This window comes from Drosophila albomicans, chromosome 2L, assembly GCF_009650485.2.
Source record: "Drosophila albomicans strain 15112-1751.03 chromosome 2L, ASM965048v2, whole genome shotgun sequence".
NCBI classification, from domain to species: Eukaryota; Metazoa; Arthropoda; class Insecta; order Diptera; family Drosophilidae; genus Drosophila; species Drosophila albomicans.
The window spans coordinates 26,473,540-26,497,247 of record NC_047628.2 but is presented as its reverse complement, the minus strand read 5'-3'; the positions used below and the strand labels follow the sequence as shown (position 1 = coordinate 26,497,247).

General features: G+C 37.6%; 2 protein-coding genes across 4 annotated transcripts; one reads left to right on the top strand and one right to left on the bottom strand.

Moving 5' to 3' along the window:
• The first annotated feature begins 2,307 nt into the window (after window positions 1-2,307).
• LOC117565004 (uncharacterized) lies at window positions 2,308-4,280 on the top strand. The gene is made up of 4 exons (XM_034243949.2): window positions 2,308-2,584; window positions 2,638-3,223; window positions 3,276-3,775; window positions 3,831-4,280. The coding sequence occupies exons 1-4, from the start codon at window positions 2,430-2,432 to the stop codon at window positions 4,153-4,155; spliced, it is 1,566 nt and encodes a 521-aa protein (XP_034099840.1). The 5' UTR covers window positions 2,308-2,429; the 3' UTR covers window positions 4,156-4,280.
• Window positions 4,281-4,632: 352 nt separating this feature from the next.
• On the bottom strand, window positions 4,633-23,610 carry LOC117566026 (embryonic polarity protein dorsal). Of its 3 annotated transcripts, XM_034245466.2 has the most exons (10): window positions 23,260-23,610; window positions 22,052-22,174; window positions 11,560-11,967; window positions 11,317-11,495; window positions 10,029-10,423; window positions 9,888-9,966; window positions 7,204-7,329; window positions 5,705-5,767; window positions 5,084-5,643; window positions 4,633-5,022 (listed from the first exon to the last, which is right to left on the bottom strand). In XM_034245466.2, exons 3-10 carry the CDS (start codon window positions 11,946-11,948, stop codon window positions 4,753-4,755), a joined length of 2,061 nt encoding a protein of 686 aa, XP_034101357.1. In that variant the 5' UTR covers window positions 11,949-11,967; window positions 22,052-22,174; window positions 23,260-23,610; the 3' UTR covers window positions 4,633-4,752. The 3 variants fall into 3 exon arrangements, with proteins under 3 accessions (XP_034101357.1, XP_034101359.1, XP_034101358.1); XM_034245468.2 differs by lacking the exons at window positions 22,052-22,174; window positions 23,260-23,610 and adding an exon at window positions 20,661-20,786; XM_034245467.2 differs by lacking the exons at window positions 22,052-22,174; window positions 23,260-23,610 and adding an exon at window positions 14,956-15,278.
• Between the last annotated feature and the right edge of the window lie 98 nt (window positions 23,611-23,708).

Here is a 23,708-nt window from a genome sequence, read left to right as displayed (position 1 = left end):
ATACAATAAACAATATAAAGTGTTACATTATTTATTTAAATACAATTTTTAATTTTATTAATTGTCTGACCAGATAATTGATCACCCTAACAGTCACTTAAAATCATACAATGGCTATTCGAAGAGGTAAGTAAAGTAAGTATCCTTCAATTACAAATCGGCCAAGTTATTATGGGTTCTAATAACACAACAACAAAACTGTAAACTGCTTTGATAAGTCGGGCTAAAAAGTGTCATATCATCAGGCGAAATACCAGGCGAACACAAATCAGCAGAAAGCAAGCGTTCTCACGCTTTAAGAAGATCTCAGTGCTCTGACATGCTGTGGATAAAACCACCTGCAACTCTTTCATGTTCGCCTGGTTTTTTTTAGCTGTTCCACGTCGTATTCTACTACGAATTCTTCCATTATTATTGTATTTTCTTATAATCTACCAGTCGAGCAAAAGTGACCAGAAAGTAGCTGCAGACAAAGTCACCTTGCAACGTTTTCAATTCTGACTAATCAGATGCAAGCTCTCATCAATATTTTACTGGTTTACTGATTGCCCGCATATTTGTATGCAAATCGATAGAACAGTTCCTTGCGATCCTAGCAATATGTGTCCTTTGAAAGTACGGCAGGATATGGCCAAATTATGACTGATTTCCGTTTAGTGTAAATACTTTGTATAGCAGCCCCTAAAAGTGTGCAATGCAAATCGAATAATGCTTATTCGATATTCGTTTTTTAGCCATAACTTGGCCAAATCCTGAAGGATCTGGCAAGGACAATCCTTTTTGTAATCGTAGCAGTCTGGATTACCGATTGGCATTCAAGGATTTTAAGGATTTCTTATGAAAAGAAATTTCAGATTTTTCCTAGGGGTAGGCATAGAAAATTTGGCAAAAACTTGGAAAATGCGCCGTATCTCAGCCGTTTGAAGAACGATCCGGATGTCCTTTGGAACAAAGATTGCTCTATTTAATAGAACCCGATTGGCATACTAAAAAGGACTAATGTCCTGCAAACAGCCAAGTTACAAGGACTTTTTTAAATTAAAAAAATAGCGTATATTTCGGCCGTATCCTGTCTGATCCTTGCGAGTCATATGTCAAACGTGAGATATTAGTTAGCCCTATCATCCTGCCAAAGGACATTCAAATCGTTCTTGTAGTTCTCGAGATATCCTGTAATTTGCCAATTTTACCATTTTCTCTTAAGCCGCGGACCAAAAACTTGCAAGTGTTGGATTCTTAGATGACCCTATATTTTTTTGATACCAATCGATAGAGTTGGTCCTTGTGAACCTAGCAATATGTGTCCTTTGAAAATGCGGCAGGATAGGGCCAAATTATGACTAATTTTCGTTTAGTGTAATTTGTATAGCAGCCCCTAAAAGTATGCAACGCAAAACGAATAATGCTTATACGATATTCGTTTTTTAGCCATAACTCGGCCAAATCCTGAAGGATCTGGCAAGGACTTACCATTTTGTAACCGTGGGAACCAGGACTACCGATTGGCATTCAAGGATTTTAAGAATATCATAAGAAAAAAAACTTCAATTTTTTCCAAGGGGTACCCATAGAAAATTTGGCAAAAACTTGAAAAATGCGCCGTATCTCAGCCGTTTGAAGGACGATCGGGATGTCCTTTGGCACAAAGGTAGCTCTAATCAATTCAAACTGATTGGCATATCAAAAAGGACGAATATCCTGCAAACGGCCAAATTATAGGGATCTTTTTGTTAACAGAAAATAGCGTATATCTCGGCTGTATCCTGTCCGATCCTTGCGAGTCCTGTGTCAAACGTGATATATTCATGAGGCCTATCATCCTGCCAAAGGACATCCAAATCGTCCTTGTAGTTCTCGAGATATCCTGCACTTGTCAAATTTTACCATTTCCTCTTAAGCCGCGGACCAAAAAATTACAAGTGTTGGATTCTTAGATAACCCCATATTTTTTTGATGCAGATTGATGGAGTTCGTCCTTGTGAACCTAGCAATACGTGTCCTTTGAAAATGCGGCAGGATATGGCCGAGATATAGCTAGTTTTCGAAAAAGTATCAGTGATGTACCCTAAAAGTATGCTACAAAAATTGAATTTTTGAAGCGCCAAATTCAAATTTGTAAGTAATCAACAAATAAAAGCAAATCCGTTAAAATTTAAATATATTTCGTTTTTATTATTTGTTTTCTTTTCATTGTATGTAAATAAATAATTGCCTATATAACTTACCCATTTTGCAATTATAAAATCCTAAACAAATCAAAGCAAACCACGCAGGCATTGACAGAGCTCTACATGTTGTAAATGTTGAAACATTGTGAATTTCCTGAACAGTCTGAACGCATTGCAATAACAGAGTAACAAAAATAATCAACAATAGAGAATAACAAATAAATTCTCCCTTAATAATTCGATCTTAATTTAAACTTTGACATGTGGCCAAAGAGTCCGCGTATTCGTAGCTATGAACAAAGCGACGATTCGCCGCGTTCCAAAGCCCCACGGACGCCGTATAACAAAAGTTCTATGGGTTCCCAGGCCAGAGGCAAAAACTATCCCGGCCAGCGTTTGCTGAAGAAGCGACAGAGGTGAGACATAGGACCACAATTCGAGCTCTTAATCTTCAAGCCAATCTTTTTAGCTTTGAGAATAGGCAGCAGCTAACAAGGCTGCCGAAACCAATGTTTCTGACACCATCATCCTCGGATCACTCGCTGAGCAACAGCGTCTCTAGCTCTAGCGATTCTGCGCGCACAGTTCAGCAGCCAAAGGGAAAGAAACAGGCAGCACCTGCGGCTGCTCCTCCTGATGCTGCTGCTGCTGTGTTGCCTCCATACTTAACACTAAAGCGTCAGCAGACGGCAGCCATTCTGAACTTCCGAGCACGCAAATCGGTGTCTCAGATGGACTTCAAGGAGGCTCGTCGTACCGGCAACTATCAACTGGTGGCGCATGTTCCCACTAACTCCAATGCGGTAGTGTCCACGTCCAAGCAAGAGAATCAGCTAACCATCAAGGATGACAACTTGGCGCAACTGTTGTTCCAGGATGCCTCACAACTGTGCAGTTCACCGCAGGCCAAAGTCCGTTTTGTGGTCAATGGGGATGATCAGGATGTGCGCCTCGCCAGCTTGCGTGTTTTCAACACCATCATGCTGCGCTCCTGGCGACGACGACGCGAAGAAGTGCAACATCTCAGCGAACAGGTGGAGGATTTCAAGCGGAATGTAAGTTATTCATCCTTTTATGGAATGTCGTAATCAGCTAGTTTCTTTGTAGTTTGTTAAAAATCGCAATCAACTGCATGTGTACAACACGCTCTTTGCCGTGGAGAAGCGTCGCAATGATACGCTCAACGATCAGCTGAAGCAATCGTACATTGACAGCGCGAAGACAAAGTTATCCTACAATGAGCTCAACTTGGTGTTGGATCAAGTCAACAAGGAGAAGGTCCGCTTAATCCAGGAGAACGTCAGCAAGCAGCAAGAAATTGATAATCTTCAAGAGCTGCTCTCTTCCACTAAAAAAGAGTTGTTCAAGGCCAACGCATTGCAGCGTGAGCAGTTGGAGCAGCTGACACGCGTTCAGCTGGAGTGCCAGGGTGCAAAGTTCGATATCGAGGAGCTCACTGGGCAGCTGTTGGCACTTAAATCGGAGCTATCCGAGAAGCAACAGTATGTGGATAAGTTGAGAGAGAATATTAAACTCGTTGTGGAGCAACTGCAGCAATCGGGCACGAATCTGGTGGAATACAAATGTGAGATGGAGATTCATATTAGGTGAGTGAAGAGTACTTACAATATTTGCAGGTGATTTAAAGCTTTTGTTCTGCAGTAAATTGATGAAACACGCCGAAGAACTGGAAGAGGAACTCAAAGCAAAGGAGGAGCGTGTAGTCACGCTGCAAAACTGTCTGGCTGCCACAGTGGGGCAGCGTATTCGCACGTGCCTCGCTCAGGGTCAAGCTTATCAACATGCCACGTTCCGGCTGATGCACTTCTTTGCTTATTACATGTTTCCGGGTACGCCGCCACCTGCTTTGCCACTCCTTCCGACTGCAGTGAAAAGTCTGCGAGGCATCTTCAACAGCAACGATGACGAACTCAAGGACATTATACATGGCAGCGAGAGTTCAGCTACAATCTCTAAATTTAAATAGTTACGTTTTTACAATGTTATATTACTTAGTTGTCTGTTAATTGTTTGCGATTACTTTTACAATGTTTGAAAATTCGTTTAAATTTAAATAGTTGTATTTAACGAAATAAAAGTTCTATGTTTGCGGAGAATTGTGAAAGATAATTGATGTACAAATGAGGGATAATAGAAGAGATAATTTTTCCAAGCTTAGTACAATTGAATTCATGCTAAGACTTTCTGTGAGCACTGAGGATAAAGAACAATTTTGATTTAAATAGATTACCATTTAAATCATTGCAAGTTCAGAATAAAAGAATTCTTTACAATTTCATCGCAAGGCAATTACAGAAGTTTTAACATGGTTTCTTAGAATAAAAAGAATAGTTTACAATTTAAATCATTGCAAGTTCAAAATAGAAAAATAGTATACAATTCAGTATTCATCGCAAGACAACTACAAGTTGTTTTAACATGGTTGGGAACAACATTTGTTAACTTATTGCTAAAACGATTAATTTATTCGTATTTAAAAAGAACATTAGGCTAAAAACACATTTTACATTTGTATCAAACACACGCAATTTATGACTAATAACTGCAGAATTTGTGTAAGCTATTACGTAGATATTGATAGATTTGATATTTGCAGATCTTCTGAATTGAGACGCAACATTTGCTGCTCCTCGGAATTAATGCGCACCAACTGCTCGCTGTCAAAGTTCAACAGATTGCTGATCGTTGGACCGTTCTCATTGTTATTGTTGTTGTTGCTGTTATCATTGTTGGTGTTGCTGACATTATTGTCGTATTGCTGATGCATTTGTACGCCATGCTGCTGCAACTGTTGCTGCTGCTGCTGATGTTGCTGAAGGGTGTGCTGGTTTTGCTGTAAGAATTTGAAGTTATTCAATTAGTTTCCAATTTATTTATAAATCAAATCCATTTACCAAATGATTTGTGGTCAAATTCCATTGCAGATTGCTAGGTGCGCCCGCGCCAGAAGTCAGCAGATTGTGCATGGTGAAGGGATTGTTGAGATTGCTTAGATTGTTGCTGTTGTTGCCAACAGCAGGCGCTGTCGACACCGCAGCAGCTGCCACAGCAGCGACTGAGAATTTGTTGTCCCAATGTGCCGCATTGCCACCCGTGACAAAAGGATTTGAATTGGCATTGGGATTGTATTGCATTTGATGTTGTTGCTGCTGCTGCTGCTGTTGATGTTGCTGCTGTTGTTGTGCCAGCAATTGCTGTGCAAAAGGATTGTAATTGTTGCCCAACTCAGCATATTGCTGCTGCTGTTGCTGCTGTTGTTGCTGGTGATGATTGGGCGACATCAGCTGCTGCTGCTGCTGTTGGCCATTGGCGGGCACAGTTGCTCCCGCCGCTGCCATGTTGTAGGGCGAGGGAGTGCTGTTCTGATTGTAGTTGCTCGACGGCGACAATGGCTGCGGCGAGGGTGTCAACTCTGGCGGCGCACGATACATGCCAAATGGCTGCGGTGAGGTATCTGCAATCAATATACAATTGAATAACATTTTTAAAATGTGAAGTTCTCTTTTAAGACTTACCTCTCGGTTCCGTTTTAATGGGCGGTATATTCTGGGCATTCCAACAGTTAAGGTTGTTTTGTCCTACAACAGAAGCGGTGCAGAAATATGTTAGCAATAGCTCAGCAAATAATAAATAGTTTAAAAAGCAAACAGCAAATCAAACAAACAAAAGTTTAGCCAAAGAAAAACATGAAAAATTATTAAGAGGATTTCTTTTAAATTAGTAACTAAACAAATAAGTTAGTAGTACAAAAAATATGCTTACAAAATCGAATTCAAAAATAAACAAACAACTTTTAATAGTTAGGATCAGTATGATAAAGAAAAGGCGTTACTAAACAAACATTCAATAAACCAATATTTTCATTGCTATCTTAAACATAATAAAGTTTTGAAAGTTCGGGAAATTTGTTAGCATCAGATAAAGCAAAACAAAACAAACAAAAAAACGTAATTAAATATTATAAACGTAGATAAACATATATTAAAGGAGTCAAATATTTCATTCGCATCTTAAATATAAACTTTTCAACGTCGGGAAATTTGTCAATATTAAAGAAAGCAAAAAAAAGTGTTAACTTAATTATGCGCAAAGAATGCTCAAGTTTTAATAAAATATTAATAAGCAATTAAATAAACGCTTGCAAAAATTGTCGTGCTTTAAAAGAAACTTACTCAGTTTTTGTTTAACTTTTTTCAATATCTTTAGCAATTTAAAAAACTTGTTTTTTTTTTCATTTCGTTTTTGTTTTTTATTAATCTACATATTTTATAAAATAGTTTGAAACATTACTTTTTAAATTTAGGTAATTTCTCTTTCTTTCGATTCAGTTTTTTTTGTTTGTGTTTTTTGTGTATAAAAATATCAAATGATTTTTCGGATTAGCGAAGCGACAATTTCAAATATTCAACAACAATATTGCTATATTTATTTATATATATATAATTTCTACTACGTATTTAATAACTTATCGTTTTCTTTTTTGTAAATATTTTGTAGTATTTGCATAGTTTTTAATGTTGCGCATCGTTTTGAAATAATTTCTTTAGTTGTTTGTTTAGATTGTTGCCATAACTTTAATATTTTCTAAGAGTCTATTCGATTAATACATCAGAGAACTTGTCAAGTCTTTGGTATACGAGAGAATAAAAAATATTTATGTACGAAAATAATTGTTTTATGTTTGGTACGAGCATTATACTATATACTACTGTATAGTACTTTTAATAGGTAGGATCAGTATGATTTGACGATTTTCTAGACTAGTTGACTAGTTTGTTGTCAAAGTTAAACTGCTGCCGAAAATCAAAGCAGAGTTTACACAAAAAATTTCTTCAAAAACAAATTCGCATTGCGACCACAAAATTTCGTTGGCCGAATGCAGTCAAGAGACTTTGATCCAAAGAGAATAGGACAACGAACTGGACAGAGACCAACACCACAAAGATAAAAGATGAGCAACACCCTCAAGAATAAAACCAACACCAATAGAATATAAAATGAGAAGGCAACTTACTGCCATCCTGATGATCATTCTGATGTTGCTGCTGTTGTTGTTGCTGTTGTTTCTGTTGTTGCTGGAGCAACAGGTGCATGGGATCACCGCCAGTCTTTTGACGTTTTCGCCTCAAATGTGCTGGATCTACAATAAAGAGTATGGGACAAATTCATTTTTTAGATTGCCAATTTTCTGTCAATCTGGGGGACAAAGTCTGAACTTTTTTCTTAGATTACTTAGACAGTTCTATTAAATACAAATTCGGATCGCGTTGCACACGCGCATTATAAAAGAGATAAAACAAATTTAGCCAGCCAGATTTTCCTTGGGAAAATCTATGCGGCACACAAAACAATTATTCGATTCGATAGTTTTCATTGAACCACAAACTATCGATTACAAAATGGCATACCAACAAAAGTTGGAGGTATGTTTTTTTCTTTCATTTCTTTGGTGGTTTCTCTAAAACAAATACAAATTTTTATGTCGGGGCACCCAAGTCCAAAAGGAGGCGGACTTGCTTTGGCGTCCACTGCCAAGTGTACAATTTGTGTATTTAAGTCGTTTCGATTGTTCGTAGGGCTAGAAAAAAAGGCGTTAACAAGCTGCAAAATCAGCTGCTGCAATTCAATTGTTGCTGTTCGCTAGCGCCAAACGTTTGGCCACCTGATCGGGCGTTAGGATTTCGCCAGCATCAACTGGAGCATAGTAGGCGGATGTCTCATCAAATTCACTCGCTGTCGCCGTGGGCGGAACACTTGTGTACAAGGCAAAATGCTCGACTTCTGTGAGATCCATATTGGGATCCATTTGCACATTGAAATGCGCCTCAATCGAGCTGACCAAATTGTGTAAACTCTGACGATCCGCAATCGCCACCAACTCCATGCCACCTTCGCTGATGGGAATCTCGGCCAGCTGCAGCGCTGAGGCAGTGCGTCTGTCCAGCTGTCCGCCCACTGTAATTGTGCTGGCATTCGAGTACGCCTCATGCGGCGCCGGCTGCAAACTGCTCGAGCTGTCGCCCTTCAGCGGTATGTGCACCACATCCGCATTCAAATACGAGGGTCGCTTTCCCGACACGCTGCTCACGCTGCGTCCCACCGGCTTGCCCGTCTTGCCCGCTTTGCGAGCCACCGCGGAGCCTCCGTTGCTGCCCGGTTGCTTCAGCGGCAGCTTGGTGGAACGTTGCGAGGCACGCAGAGGATCGCGTACCGCAAAGCGATCCAAGGCGGGTTCACTGCTGGCCGCTGCGCTGTTCTTCGACTCGAGACGCGAGCAATTCTCGTTGCTCTGCATCAACTCGGGTTTGCTCTTGCGGCGTGCGAATAGCTTGGAAAAGAAACCGGGTTTCTTTTGGCGCGGCAACGTATTAAAGTTCGGATTCGTTGGCGTCGGCGTTTTTGTTGTTGACTTTGTGCCTTTGTTCGCCTGCTGCGGTGGCTCAGGCAAACGTTTTGTGGGCGCCGCTGGCAGATCGGCCATTCGTGGATGTATGATGGGCGGAGGCAGACGCGCCTTCTCTCGCGTTGCGCCGCCGTTGTTGTTGTCGCCGTTGTTCGCCGCGATCGAACTATTCTCGGCATTGCTGTCCTGTTTGCGTAATCGCTTCGGAGGCAGCGGCGGCAATTTCTCCTCTTCGGCAGCGGCAGCTAGCATCATGGCTGCCGCATCGAGATCGATTTGCGCCTGTTCCAACTCATGTTCGCGCTGCAGCTGCAGTTGCAGTTGTTCGTGTTCGTGCTGGGCCAATTGCTGTTGCAGCTGCAACTGTTGCTGCTGTGAATTCACCTCGACAGCATCGTAATGCGGCGCATCTTCGGGCGCACACTGCGACATCGGCGGCGTGGGTGGCATCAAATCCTCCATGGGTATGATCACGGGATTCTTGAACGCAATCTGCAGACTCGTATAGGTGGCGGCATCATCGAAGCTCTCCTCCACCTGCATGGGCGGTCGCTCCATGCTCTGCAACTCGTTCTGTATGGTGTTGTTGTAGGTGTCGCGTTGCATCACGAAATCGGTGTAGATCTCATCCAACTCGGCCACCTGCTCGAGCAGCTCGTTGAGCGTTTTATCCTCATCCGTTGCAGGCGCAGCCGCCACTTGAGTTTCACCTGTGGCATCGCTGCCATCATCCTCCACCGAAACTGTGGCACGCAACTCATTCGACTTCATCCACTCGTTGATCTTATCGCTGGCCGTCAACGGACGCAACTCGGGCAACAGCTCAGATTCCTCCACTGTCTTCACTGCCTGCACTTCCTCTTCGAGGTCCGGTTCAGGCTCCGCTTGCGGTGGCGGCACTTGCGCTGGTCCAGCCAGCTGTTGCTCTAACTCTAGCTGCTCTAGCTCACGCACCTTCTCATCGATTATCGTATCGATTTCCTGCTCGGTGCGCAAACGTTCAGCCTCCTCAGCTTTCGCCTCAGCCTCGGCTGCTGCGACAGCTGCTTCCATATCCTGCGGCACTTGATCCGCCACATCCAAGACGGCCAAGTCGAGTTGGGGCAGCGGCAACTCGGGTTGCTCGCACTCCAACTGCGGCGTATTCAAATCAATCACCTCAATGGTGGGCGGTGGCTCGCGTTTAGCGGCCACACTTGTTGTTGTTGTTGTGTCCACTGAGAGTATTTGCTGAAAGATGTCTTCATCGGGCTTCCGCTTGAGATGCCGATGAAGATTCCAGAACGTATGCCTACCTGAATCCAATGGCACATATTCGAAGGGTAATGGCTCGCTTGTGACGCCGTCCGATGGTCGACGCAACTGTATGAAAACCTAGCAAGAAAGTGAAACGAATTTAAAATCATAGTTTAAGTTGGAGAAGCCGAAAACCTTACCTTGGCGGGCTCCGTGATCTCGAGGGAACGATAACGCGGCGTTTTAAATGTAATGGCAGTTTGCTTGTGCACATCGGTGTGCTGAAAATCACCTAAAGCCTCCCACACCATCTGGCCGTTCTTCTCCTCATAGAAGCGCACCGTGATATCCTCTTTGGCCACCTTCTCGCACAGCAATATGATCTGCGTGTTGCCCAGCACACTCGCCGAGCAGCTGCACAGACGACAAATCACCAAATCGGACATCGCTTTCTTATCGTAGATCGGCTCCGACACCACCGGGGGTAGCGGGGAGGTGAAGCGTCCCTTTTGCTCGCTCTCCATAAACACTTGAAAGCACAAACGCACCGAATTCAAATCAATGCTCGATGGCTGGAAACGATGCGAGAAACCCGCTGTAAGGAGGAAAAAAGGGATTAGAATGATGATAACTATTACCAAAAATGTAAATTAAATAAATCTATTGCAATCTCACTATAAACACTTTCCTCCTAATTAGACGCAAAATTTTGGAGGGGTTGCAAAAAGTTACCCAAAATTCTTCTACTTTAGTTATGATTTGTTAAGTGAAAACTAGGAAAAAAGGAGATTCGGGTTATGTTTACCTTTGGCTATTCATAACTAATTAAACTATTCTTTTTAACTATTACTAAAAATTTAAAATAAATAAAACTATTCAATATAATCTCACCATAAACAATTTCCTCTTAATTAGGCTGCAAAATTTGGGACGGGTTCCAACAAGTTACCCATAATTTTTCTACTTTGGTTTATGATTTGCTAAGAAATTAAAATGTCCCTCTCCGTTTTTTGATTACCCTAAAGAACTTAGCTTAAGAAGGAACTAAAGATCCTCTTTTTAATAACTAATTGACAATAGCTGCCTCTATAATATAATCTCTGTATAATTATCTGTATTTGTAAAATGAAATCCATTCTTAAATAATTAATTAATAATATCATCGTATGCACTACACAGAAAATTAACATGGCAACTTAGTTGTCGCAAAGAAGTCAGAGGATTTCAGACATATTTTCATTATATTTTATACCTCTATGCTTAACTGCAGTTGACTAAGAATTAGAGATCGGTCAACAGATACGCTACCGATAGTCGGGACAATGCTGTATTATATAGCGGCTTAGATTCTAGGCTGGACTTTGGATTCTTAAGCATCGGACACACGGAAGTGAACACAACTTTTCTGCTTCACAACAAATGTAAGCACTCTAACTACTCTATTTACTATGTGCTAATATTACTCTATAATCTGTCTTCATTACTTACTCTTAAAGGGATCCACGCGTATTTCCTCGCGTGCCTTGAGCGCTGCTTCGATGTCCTTCTTCTTGACACACTGAATGCCCAGATTGCTGAACACGGCGCGCATCGTTTCGCTGCTGATCTCCAGCGTGCAGACGCCCTTCTTGCAGCCCTCTTTGCCCACCAAATTGTGCGGATGTGGACTGCAAAAGAAGAGAGATCAAATATAAATATAGATTCTAGCTAAGATATATTTCAAGACTTTACCGATATGGCATATCCTTGGTCACACAGGACACCACGACAACGGCGCGTCCTTTGTAGCCCAAAATCTCGATGGTCGGATAGGTTTTGTTCTCGGCCGTCGAATTGACGCCGGGTATCGAACCCGCCGAGCGACCCTCGCACTCATAGCGGAAACGTAACGCTTTTCCAGCCGGTTGCTCCGTAATCTTCACACACGGTTTCTTCCTCACATTCTTGGCAGACTGTGACAATTGTTGGTTTTGTTGTTGCTGTTGCTGCTGTTGTTGTTGCTGCTGCTGTTGTTGTTGTTGCTGCTGTTGCTGCTGCAGTCCATTGTAGTTGAGGTTCTGTTGCTGTTGGGCATCGTTTGCTGCACCCGCAGCGACCAAATTATTTTGATTTGGAAACATTTCAAGGCCAAAATATTAACTGCAAAGATCAGAGCGTGAACAATTCAAGAGTTATTCGACAGTTGAACAAAGATCAAGAGACAATAGACAGCGAATTTCTTGGCAAAAGGCATGACGACGCTGCTACTAGCTTTTTTTTTGGCCAAGACGAGAGACAATGACGACGTCAAGAGCCAAAAATAATACGCCGAGACAAATTTGCTGTTGGGCTCAATTTCCGCAAACACTTTCGTGGTAAATTTACAAATAATATTATTTATTTATATGTTCAACTGAAAACAAGACTCATGCTCAATAAATTTTAAGTGGACTAAAAAAATAGTTTGCGCCCTGTTTTCTTTAGCAACTAAACGAGATTTGTTAAGGATGTAGGAAAGAGAATTAATATGGAATAAATAACTGAGTAATTCGTCTTGGTAAATATAGAAAAAAAATTTTCAATTAAAAGCTGGAATGTGGAAATTGAACCATCTTATGTCTTTAAAATGAAAAGAAGACTTACGCTCAATTTGGAGTGAATTAAAAGCAATATTTTACGCTTTGATATCTTTAGAAACGAAGCGGGATTAATATCGAAGTAATTATTTTTGGAAAATAAAGAAAAAATAGATATTCAATTGAAAGCTTAAGACATTTGCCTATCCATTTTGAATAAAAGCAAAACAGAGCGGTACCGTAAAATACTAAAATATATACTGTATTGATATACATTCTAAATATACCGCAAAGTGCAAAATATACTAGATTGTCAGCCTAAGCTACATACAAAACCATTTTTTAAACAACTTCTATAATTTTTATATGATCGCAACCAAATCTGATATCTTTGGAAATGAAAGAAGACTTCTAAGTAAGGCTAAAAATAATGAATATAAATCATGAATGAGTAATTACTAATGAATAATTTTACAGAATTACATTCTTATTTCAATGTTATAAATATTAAAGTCAAAAATGATCTTCCGCCTGTAAGTTTGACTCACTTTTGGGCTAATCTATAAAGTAAATATTTGACGTCATAAACTGTGAGATTTTCGGTCAATCTTTAGCATGTTCAAATTTAAATTCAATGCATCATATTGTCTGACTAATGAATACACATGTTCCATAAAGAAGAATTCAAAGGGACACAGTTTGTGATTTAGTTTGAGTCATAAAGTTGTTTAGTGTCTCGTTTTCTAGTTTGCAATTTGCAATCTTTGGTGTAGACAATTGCGTTTACCTTATAAAATGCGAAATGTGGGCGTTTGTGTACATTGGAATGTTATGAGTGCGCCCGTCTGTTGTGGCAAATGTGGCTACTTAAGATCACTTTGTGCAACTGCAACGGAAAATGCAGCTGACCACAGATCAGCGAGTGTGTGTATATACTATACTATATATTTTCTAAACGTGGAACCGGCTGCTGAGGCTGCTGCTGTTCTGGGCAAGTTAGCATCGGACTAACATTTAAAAATAACATTTTGCGTAATGCGTACGCGACAGAGAAATGCTCCTCCACTAGCTGCTGATCTATATACTGAGCATGTGCCAGCCAGCGGTATATAGCAACAGATATATAGTATATATAGCAAACTATAGATATATTCGACTGGCCACCTCAAAGATGCTGAACAGTCTCCAAACGAGACAATGTTGCGGTTTATCAATACAATACAAAACTGAGACAGATCCTCGCTAATGCTCTTGTGTCTGGTGTCTGCGGTATATTTATGTATATTTAGTATATACCTGTGTCTGGCAGTATACCATATACTTATGACTAGCTCTATGACCTCAGACTTGTGGTGTCTAGACATCGGTCTGCCATTAAAAGAATACGTCAATAGATTTGAAAAATTAATGCCATCCATTGGTCTGCAACCGCATGGGGTAAATTCGATAAAAACGAAACAGAAATAAAGCCAGACAGAGACAGAGAAAGAGATATACATATAAACAAATAAAATGGTTAACGTGTTGCCAATTTTGTAATCTCTGCTGAATAATTAATTCAAATTCAAATTCAAATTAAATATACAAAGACCATTTGCTACACATTGCGGGTAAGTTTTGCATGGGATTTTCTAAAGATTATTTTTTTTTTCGAAATTAATAATCACAGCTTGATGAGTTTCTAATGTGCCTTGCAATGTAATTATAATTAAATACTATAAATATATCTTAAAGACTATTTTTCAAATTTGATGACTAATCTTTAACACAATTTCTTAATATTACAACTATGCAAAACTATAAAAATAATGTTAGAGCACATTATCTTAAGAACTTTTATAATAGATTAAGAGTTTCTAATGAGACTTAAATATTATATATATATATATAATTACTTTGATTACTAATTACTCTCCACATATCTATAAAATTTCTTAAAATTACAACTTTGTCTCAACACAAACCTATAAAAATAATATTAGACTCAATACCTTTTATGACAGATTAATGCTTCAAATTGTATCACATAATATTTTCCCTGGAGACAAATTATCAGATGCTTGAAAGAAATATAGCTTTGTAGATCAAGAACATCAATTAGGAAATTATCAAAGCAACGAGCCTATGTGACAGATGTTTTATATTGTACGATATGTATTTTTGGAAAATCGAATTTCTAGACTCATAAATCTAATTGAAGGCAGCCAAAACATACGCATCGTATTTATGGAGGAGGAAATCAAAATAAACCTTAAAAACATAAACTCGAACACGGCCACAAAGAAAAAAAGTGAAAAAGCGAAGCCAATTCGCACGTCATACCAAATGTGCCTGTCATTTTCGATTTGGCTTTTAGCGAAACATATGTACAACTATATACAGTATATTATAGTATATGTGGTATATTAAACGATCGCAGAGAGTACATTAATTTCACACACACACACATACACAGAAATATTACAGCTATTACGTCATAAATATGAAAATTGGCCAAAAGCCAACCAATGTAATTTAATTTAAGCACTTGATTTTATTATTATTTATTTTTTATTATTATTTTTTCAATCACCTTTCACTTGACCCCGATACAAAGGTTTCCGCTTGGTTCGCCGAAAGTTCAATACAATAATTATGCGATACAGCAAATGAATGTTTTCTATGTTGCCAACAAAAATTGACAATAATTTATGAAAGGCCACAGCACAACACAGAACACCGAATTTGTCTTTTGTAGCCGGTTTCGAGCGGTTTGCACAGGTCCGGAAAATTGTACAGAATTATAGCACACAAAATTTGGCTATATATGTAGAAATATATATGTAATCTATATGTAGGAATATGTTCAACTATATGTTTGTATGCACACGAGTATTTTTCAAAATGTTCTTTTTTCGAAACGCACACGTCTTGAGTTGTTGCCCATCGGCTAAAGACTGAACTCTGAGCACTGCGATTGCTGAGGAAAAGCGAGCAAATATTTTCGAAAATATAAGTATATAAAATTTTTGTCGAAGCTTTTCTGCTATTTTCGTTTTCATTTTGTCTTTTAAATTCTTAATTTGTTAAAATTAAATGTTGCTCGTTTTCTCTGAGTATTTATTTTTGTTGTTTTCTGCGGGTTTTTGCTTATTTTGTAAATTTTGTTCCATTTTCAGCCAAGATATGACATCGAAAATATATATGTATATATAATAGCATTAATAATTATACATACTATAATAAGAGAGCTCAATAAACCTTGCTACACTTGTGTAAATAAAGCATTAGATTTGTTATTTAATTTTGATTTTACAGCTGTTTGATTACATTATTCAAACAAAAAAGAGACTAGCAAAAAATCTGTTCTTAATTCGAGAAATGTTTCCAGGAATCATTCAGCTTTTCTAGCAAGCCTCTTCAATAAACTGATTATATTATAAGCATAATAACGATAAGCAAAACTTATATTATACATTCATAATGTTCGCTTTTCGAGGTATGCTGGCTGTGTATATTTAAATTCCAATAAAACTGAGTCACAATGCCAAGCAACAAATAAATTCATTGAGAAAATTAAAAAAGAAATAAATGTAGTGCATATACAAATAAATAAAGCATGAAATTCATTCGAAACTTTGTTTATCACAAATAACAAGCAGCGCCTAGTTTTCACTGTTTATTTATGCGGGAAATGCAGCAGCTGACCATTAATGGTAACAACAAAAACGCGAATTTAATGCTCAATAAATTGTACAAAAGGCAACTTTTAAGTAACTCAGGTTAATTACATTTAAATTGACTTTATTTCAATTTTATTTTCTGCTCTTCTCATTAATTTTTAAAAACTTTTAAGTAACAGAAATTATTTGTATATAATTTCACTTATTTAAATTTCATTTTCTTGTTTACTCATTAATTTTTGGAAATTTTTAAGTTACTCAAATTGATTACTTATTTTATTTTTAATTTTCACTTTTTAGTAACTCAAATTTATTGTATTTAAATTGACTTATATATTTTCATTTTATTTTCTGCTTTACTCATTAATTTGTGTCAATCATTTTTCGCAACAAAAAAAGAAATGCAGATGTAGCTTTTTAGCATATCGCATGCTTCAAATTTTTCTGTATCTTTCATGTTCACAACAAATAATCTATTCAGGTATTTATGTATAAGAGATATGTATGTACATCTGGCAATGGGGTTTATTGGCATTTCCGTTCAGTAGCCACAGAAAAAGACACTTGTCAACAAATCGTCTTTGCCTTTTTTATATTTTGTTTTTATACTCGCTACTTGTAGTGTAAAGGGGTATTATAATGTACAGCTGTGAACTTTGAAATAGCAGTGCTAGTGACCTGCATGTTTAAAATATACTTTAGTATTTTTTAGCGTCAACAGCTGAGACGTTATATATGGTATTGTCAATGTAACAGTATATCGATATACCAAATATAGACATTTCGGTATACTTTAGTATTTTTTAGCATTAATACTTGAGGCGATGTATAGTGTATTTTGAAAGTAATATTATTGTTAAATCGTGTCAGTATTAATTGTAAAATATACCAAATTTATATACTGAAAAAATACTAATTGGTATATTGATGCCGAAAAATTTAGTATATCGGTATAATTACGTATTTTGTCGGTATATTAATTTGGTATATTTTCAAACTAATATCGCCATGTTTTGCTTTTATTAAAAATGGCTTTCGGGTATCTTCAAGTCGAGCACACTTGACGATATATAGTGTATGTTGAAAGTAATAGTATATCGATATACCAAATACACACATATATATACATTATTTAGTATTTGTTCAGTATATTAATTTGGTATATTTCAAGGAAAATACCATTTTATATTGCTTTTTTAAACATAAGCAGCAGGTATCTCACAGTCAAGCTCACTCGACTGCAACTTTCTCACTTGCCTTCTTTTTTTTTTTGGGTCACTTAGCGCCGCCCAATATAATATAAATGTTTTATGTAGTATCTATAGCACATGTGCATGTGAAGATGTATGTGATAATTATAAACAATATGCGACTTATTGCTACACAAATTTCGTGTGTGTTTCTGTTCTGGTCTTAACAGTGAAAATTCAGCGAATTTCCAAGAAACACGTTATGATTCATGCAGCAAAAGATAATCATTACGTTCCTTCGATATTGCAGATCTATAATATGTATAATTTCGAAAAATGCTAGGAATTTTTGGCTCGTGTGGCCGCAGCAAAAGCGAATCATTCAGAAAACGCGTGTTGTTTTCAGCACATTTCGGTTTGTGAATGACAATTAAAATGAAAAGAGAGGCAGGCAATATTTGGCAATATCATTTTGAACGTCGGATGTAAGGTCAGTTACCTAAATATGATGATGGAATACATTTAGTTCTCCAATAGTTTCACAAATTTCCCCAATTAATTAACGCAATGCAATGAATGAAGTGACTATAACTGACTATAGTAGGAATGTATTGTTTTGTTGTTATCAACTAACTAACTAACGCGCAACACTATTCCATATTAATTTGGTTCAAAGCTCGGAGAGTTCGGCACATGTGACGGATGATTATATGGCAATTTATTTGTAACGCCATCGCTCGACCCTCGACGCACAGCAGAGTCGAGAATATGCTCGAGATAAGCTACCGAATTGCCGACTTTGAGATATGGCCGGGTATCAGTTGCGAGCTGATACCGCCGCCCGACGTGTAGTATAAAAATAAAATAATCGATGATATAAAAACGAGTCTGGTATTAATGGCACACTGCGAAATCTATCGCTTCCCGATCCCGATCCCGTCTTCTCACTCTCTCACTCTGTGATCAAAAATAGCATGAAGCCAAACCAAAAATTGATTCACGAAAAAAAAAAACAATAATAAAGAAAGAAGTTTGCAAAACCATAAAATTGATTAATGATTGGCAAAACACAAAAGTAAAAAAATGAAGAAGAGACTTTCGAGCGAAAGAATTCGCTGAATTTGAACGGCGCCAATTCGGCAGTTAAAATTGTTGCTCTGCCAATGGCAAATATCAAACAAATTTGTTGATTATTTAATATTCAAATTTTATGCAACGCGAGAGAGCAGCTGAAAACTTTTGGCGCCAGGCACAACAAATTAAGATTAAGATCAACATCAAACTAGCAGCAGCCAGCGAATTCTTCAATCGGGTTCCAAACCCGATCAAAATAAAAACAAAACTAGAACCGAAAAACTAGTTGAGAGCGCCAGGCGAGACGGCGGCTGGAAATTTGTCGCCAAATCGTTTAATATTTTTTGTTTCTTCTTTTTTTTAGTTAAACTCTGGAGCACAACAACAGCGATTATACATTTAATGATCGCTGGCGTCAAGCGATTTACAGCTAAAATAAAAATACAAATAAATAACCGATAGGCTTTCAATGTTGACAAATCTTAGGGAACTAGTTCCGCTGCCAGAACAGAAGGAACTTGTTTTCAGTTGGGGGGAATTCCGTTAAAGTCGAACTTTAGAACAGCAAACAAATACTATAAATGATTGCTGGCGTCATTTTCAACTGGAATAAAAATGCAAATACTTAACTGAAAGAGTTTCTTATGGAAATAGTTCCGCTAGGGAATAAATTTTTAAAAATTGTTTAATTTCTAGGATATTATTTGAAAAGTATTATATGACATTAAATGATTGCTGGCGTCATTTTCAGCTTCAACAAAAATGCAAATACATAACTCAAAGAGTTTCTTATGGAAATAGTTCCGCTAGGGAATAAATTGTTATATATTCTTCTATTAAGGGTATCAGCTAATATGTACATCAACTGTCAGCTTCAAACTATAATTTGGCATTAAATGATTACTAGCGTCATTTACATCTCAAATAGGAACCCAACTAAATAAATGAACTTATGTAACTAGTTCCGCTAAGGAATAAATCTTTAAGTATGGTTTTATTTTCCATTTAGGGTATCATCTAGTCCAGTAATTATAAGCTTTAAACTATTATATGACATTAAAAAAGTGCTCTCTTCATTTACAGCTTAAATAAAAATGCAAATATGTAACTGAAAGGATTTTTTATGGAACTAGTTCCGCTAGGGAATACATTTTTAAAATAGGTTTTAATTTCTAGGATATTATTTGTAAAGAATTATATGGCATTAAATGATTGCTGGCGTCATTTTAAGCTTCAAAAAAAAAAAATGCAAACAAAAATGCTGGCGTCATTTTCAGCTCAAATAATAACACAACTAAATAAATGAACTTATTTAGTTCCGCTGAGGAAGAAATCTTTAAATATGGTTTTATTTTCCATTTAGGGTACCAGCTAGTCCATCAACTGTCAGCTTCAAACTATTAGTTCACATTAAATGATTGCCAACGTCAAGTAAGAAAGGAAATTTATGGAACTAGTTCCGATGAGTTACGAATGAAATGCATTCCCCACTTAGGGTGTCAGCTAGTCCATCAACTGTCAACTTGAAACTATTATTTGCCATTAAATTATTGCTGTATTCATTTACAACTTGAATAAAAATGCAAATATATAACTGAAAAGATTTCATCTTGATCTAGTTCCAAAGAGTCAGGAATGAAATGCATTTTCCACTTAGGGTATCAACTAGTCCATCAACTGTCAACTTGAAACTATTATTTTGCCATTAAATCATTAATTGTAGTCATTTACAACTTGAATAAAATTTCAAACATATAACTGAGAGGATTTCTTCTTGATCTAGTTCCGATAAGTTAGGAATGCGATGCATTTTCCACTTAGGGTATCAGCTAGTCCATCATCTGTCAACTTGAAACTATTATTTGGCATTTCTCTTATCAAAGTGCCCGCCTAAAGTCATGTCACACCTTTTGTCTTTACCCCACTTGATCAGCCATGATTGATGATAGAGCATTGAAAGTATAGTTCCTATATATAGTGGTATAGTTGTATATACATATTTGTTAGATGGCGGGTCTTACCCGCTCTGCGTGGGCATCAATCAAAACTTGGTTTAGCATATGCGAAAGTTCCGAGAAATGTCGCTGCTTATTGACTTTGCTTCGTGGCTGCGGCTTTGGCTTTAGCTTTAGCTTCAAGCTCGAGCTTTGGCTTGAAAATTGAGATAACTATACTCGTGATGACTTGCTATATTTGTGTAGTAGCTGTTTCCACTTATTTACCTCGCACACACACATACTCAAACACACACATACACACATCAATGAAGTTGGTGTGTGAGTCAGCAGCCGGTTTTTGTGCAATATAAAATTACGTCGAATTAGTTAAAAGCATCTCACACCCGTAATTACCTGCAGTGTGTGTTAGCCAAGGACGACTTAAGACATGATATATACGACTTCTTTTTTTATGTTTTTGTAACACTTTTTGCAATATTTTTGTAGGTTTATGTTTTCTCAGTAATTCACTTTCAGTTTTTAATTTTCTTGCTTCTCGAAACGTTCGCGCACAATTTGTTTACAAGTTTTTTATCAAGCGTCTTTTTTTTCTTTTGTATTTCCGTTTTGAATGAAAATGTTCCGTTCAACACAACCGCAAACGCATCGAGTCGATCTTAGAATGAAACACAATTGAAAATTCTCGGACCGTTTTCAACGTTGCCCCAAACAGCAGAAAATGCAGCTAACGTTATTCGACGCCAAAGTCAAAGCTTTGCAGCGACCGCGACTGCGACGCCGTCGGCGACGCCGTCGGCGACTGCGATGTCAACAGCGACTGCGCTGCCATGTACACAGGTGTTTTAGTTTTTGCTGTTTCAATTTATCGTTTATGCTAGACTATTTAATCCAAAATGCTAGAGAGACAGAGACAGCGAGCGACACAGAGCGAATGAGGCAGAAAGAGCGAGAAGCTTGCGTGAAAAGCTTTCGCGAAGGGTTGTAACTACACTGAAAAAATATTTGTGTATAGAACTAAACACATATTATTATCATGCATACGACAAATGTTCTATTTATCAAGAAAATTTTTTGAGCTCATTGACATTTAAATACTCAAAGGTGATAAGCTCTAAAACTCATTGAACATTTTTATTAAAAAATGCGTTAAGCGATTGATAAAGTTAAATAAATACTCAGATAACTCAGTTTTCTTTGAAAGCAAAATGTAAGCGGACTATAAAATATTCAAATTCCTGAACAGCAGTCAAGTAAATGGACCCGCATATACTTCTATTCCATACAAAGACGAACAAAATTATTCAAAACAATTCTATATGAATTCTTTGAAAAGAAACCTATCTATAGTTGAACAAACATTTCCGTTGCAAGTCTTATCAATATTTCAGTGAATCATCAGGATCATCAAAATTGACAGTTTTGCAATGCCAAAATCCGTAATAAATTTTGTCGAAACGAAAGACTTAAAATTAAGCTAATAAGATTTGAAATTTCCCATTTATATATCTATTTGTGAGCAGCTTATAAATAAGTGAGACGCACTTCTCGTTATATAAACCCGTATAATCGTTAGATTAAATAATTTCCAATAAATAACTAATTAATACTTGAGCAACTAATGAAACTGATTTAACTCAACGAATGAATGTAAGATACATTGTATTCATTGTATTCATACGAGTATATTCTACATATTCATTAACATCAAAGTAATTCCCCCACAAACCCAGTAGAAGAGGAGGAAGAAGAAGAGTGAGAGTTATAGATATGTGCTTTAAGCTCACCTTAATCGATGCGTGTTGCCGGATGAAGGAAACTTAAAATGCATTGAGCGTTGCTCTTTGGTTTCTATATTTGTTGTTGTTGTTGTACTCCAATAAAAACAAATTTTGAATGCAGGTTCAGCTCTGAAATTGGAGAAAACACGTAAGAAAAACACTTGCAAACGAGGCTAATTTTCACGACGACGTTATGTAAATTTGAACTGACTGTATGCAAAATAATCAACTTTTATTTAATTATATTTATAGTCGCGCCACAATTTCATTTTATCCGCACACAAACAAACACTCACAAAAACTATTACAGAAACCGGTTCGGTATTTTAATGATATTTTTTTTTTTTTTTCTCTCTCCATCTATCTTTTTCTTTCTCGATATATAAATAATTTTCAATGCTTATTAAATTCTTTTTGCGAACTTGTCGCACACTGACACAAGACGAGCCACACACACACACACACACATTGAAGAACTGTGCGATGCGATAATAAGTTGATGAAAGCAGGCAGAAAATGAATAATAACAACAATAAGAACAAGAGTCAGAGAGCAAAGAAAGAAATTTATCAGAAATTGAAAACTAATGAAAAGCTAAGAAATCAAAAAAGTGTCGTCGAAAGCGAGAGCGTGATATTGAAGCTAGGAAGAGAGCAGGTGACGGCGACACGATAAATGAAGAGAGGACGTCGAAGAAGAGATCTCACGAAAAGAGAGAGAGAGGGTTGAGCTTTTGTAATGACGTCGTTTTCTTTGGGGGGGAATTCCAGGCTTTATGCTTATGCGATCATCATCAGAGCAGCAGGCTGGGCGGGCTTGTTGTTGTTGTTTTGGCGGTGGCGGCGGATTTAATTTGAATTCACTGTATGTATATACACACACACACACACACACACTAATGAGAGCTTTGGTGACTTTGCGATCCAAACAAAATTTGGCAATGCGGGAGCGAAGAGTTTTTGTGTGGCGTAATCTAATCATTCGAATTCTAATACAAATTATCAAATTGTACGTGCACTGTGGCTCGTTGTAAAGTTGTAGGTATATTTTTGTGTTTTTGGTATAGGTAGGTATATTTTTGTGTTTTTGTTTAGCGCGTGGCTTTTTTTTTGTCATTTCATTTCTTCTTTTATTGTTGCGTACTTTTATTTATTTAAAAATGTGTGAAGCTTGCAAGTGAAACTTGGCGAAACAACAACAATTGGTATATGCACCTTTTTTTTACGTTTTCATTTTATTTTTATCTACAATTTGTCTACACTTGTCATGCACAGGTTTTCTTAACTTGACTGCGCCACAAGTGCGCAGACGACGAAGCGAACGCGCGAACAGCGAGCGAGCGAGCGAGAGACGATACGCAAACTAAAACAGAGTTAGATAGAGCGAGAAAGGGAGAGAGAGAGCGCGTGAAGAGCTTTTAAAGCACACACACGCGCGCGCAAAAGACGTTAAACAAAAAGAAACACAGTTAAACAACACAGCACAGAAAAGCTAACACAAGAAGAGAGACAACTAACAAGAGGGAATCGAAATCGAACCGATCGCGACGCCAGCGAATTGAAGACTAAACCGAAAGCCAAAGAAATAAAAACGTAACTTCGTTGTCGACGCCATTTAAAATGCCGCCTCGCAAGCGCAAGAGAGCTTTGCGCATTTTATTTTT

Bases quoted from the DNA above. Each gene is read 5' to 3' on its own strand.
- LOC117565004 (XM_034243949.2), top strand. From the start codon at position 2,430: ATGTGGCCAAAGAGTCCGCGTATTCGTAGCTATGAACAAAGCGACGAT. The intron at 3,224-3,275 runs GTAAGTTATTCA...GTTTCTTTGTAG, and splicing joins TGGAGGATTTCAAGCGGAAT to TTTGTTAAAAATCGCAATCA. The intron at 3,776-3,830 runs GTGAGTGAAGAG...TTTGTTCTGCAG, and splicing joins GAGATGGAGATTCATATTAG to TAAATTGATGAAACACGCCG.
- LOC117566026 (XM_034245466.2), bottom strand. From the start codon at position 11,948: ATGTTTCCAAATCAAAATAATTTGGTCGCTGCGGGTGCAGCAAACGAT. The intron at 5,644-5,704 runs GTAAGTCTTAAA...TATTGATTGCAG, and splicing joins CATTAAAACGGAACCGAGAG to ATACCTCACCGCAGCCATTT. The intron at 5,023-5,083 runs GTAAATGGATTT...AAATTCTTACAG, and splicing joins ATTTGACCACAAATCATTTG to CAAAACCAGCACACCCTTCA.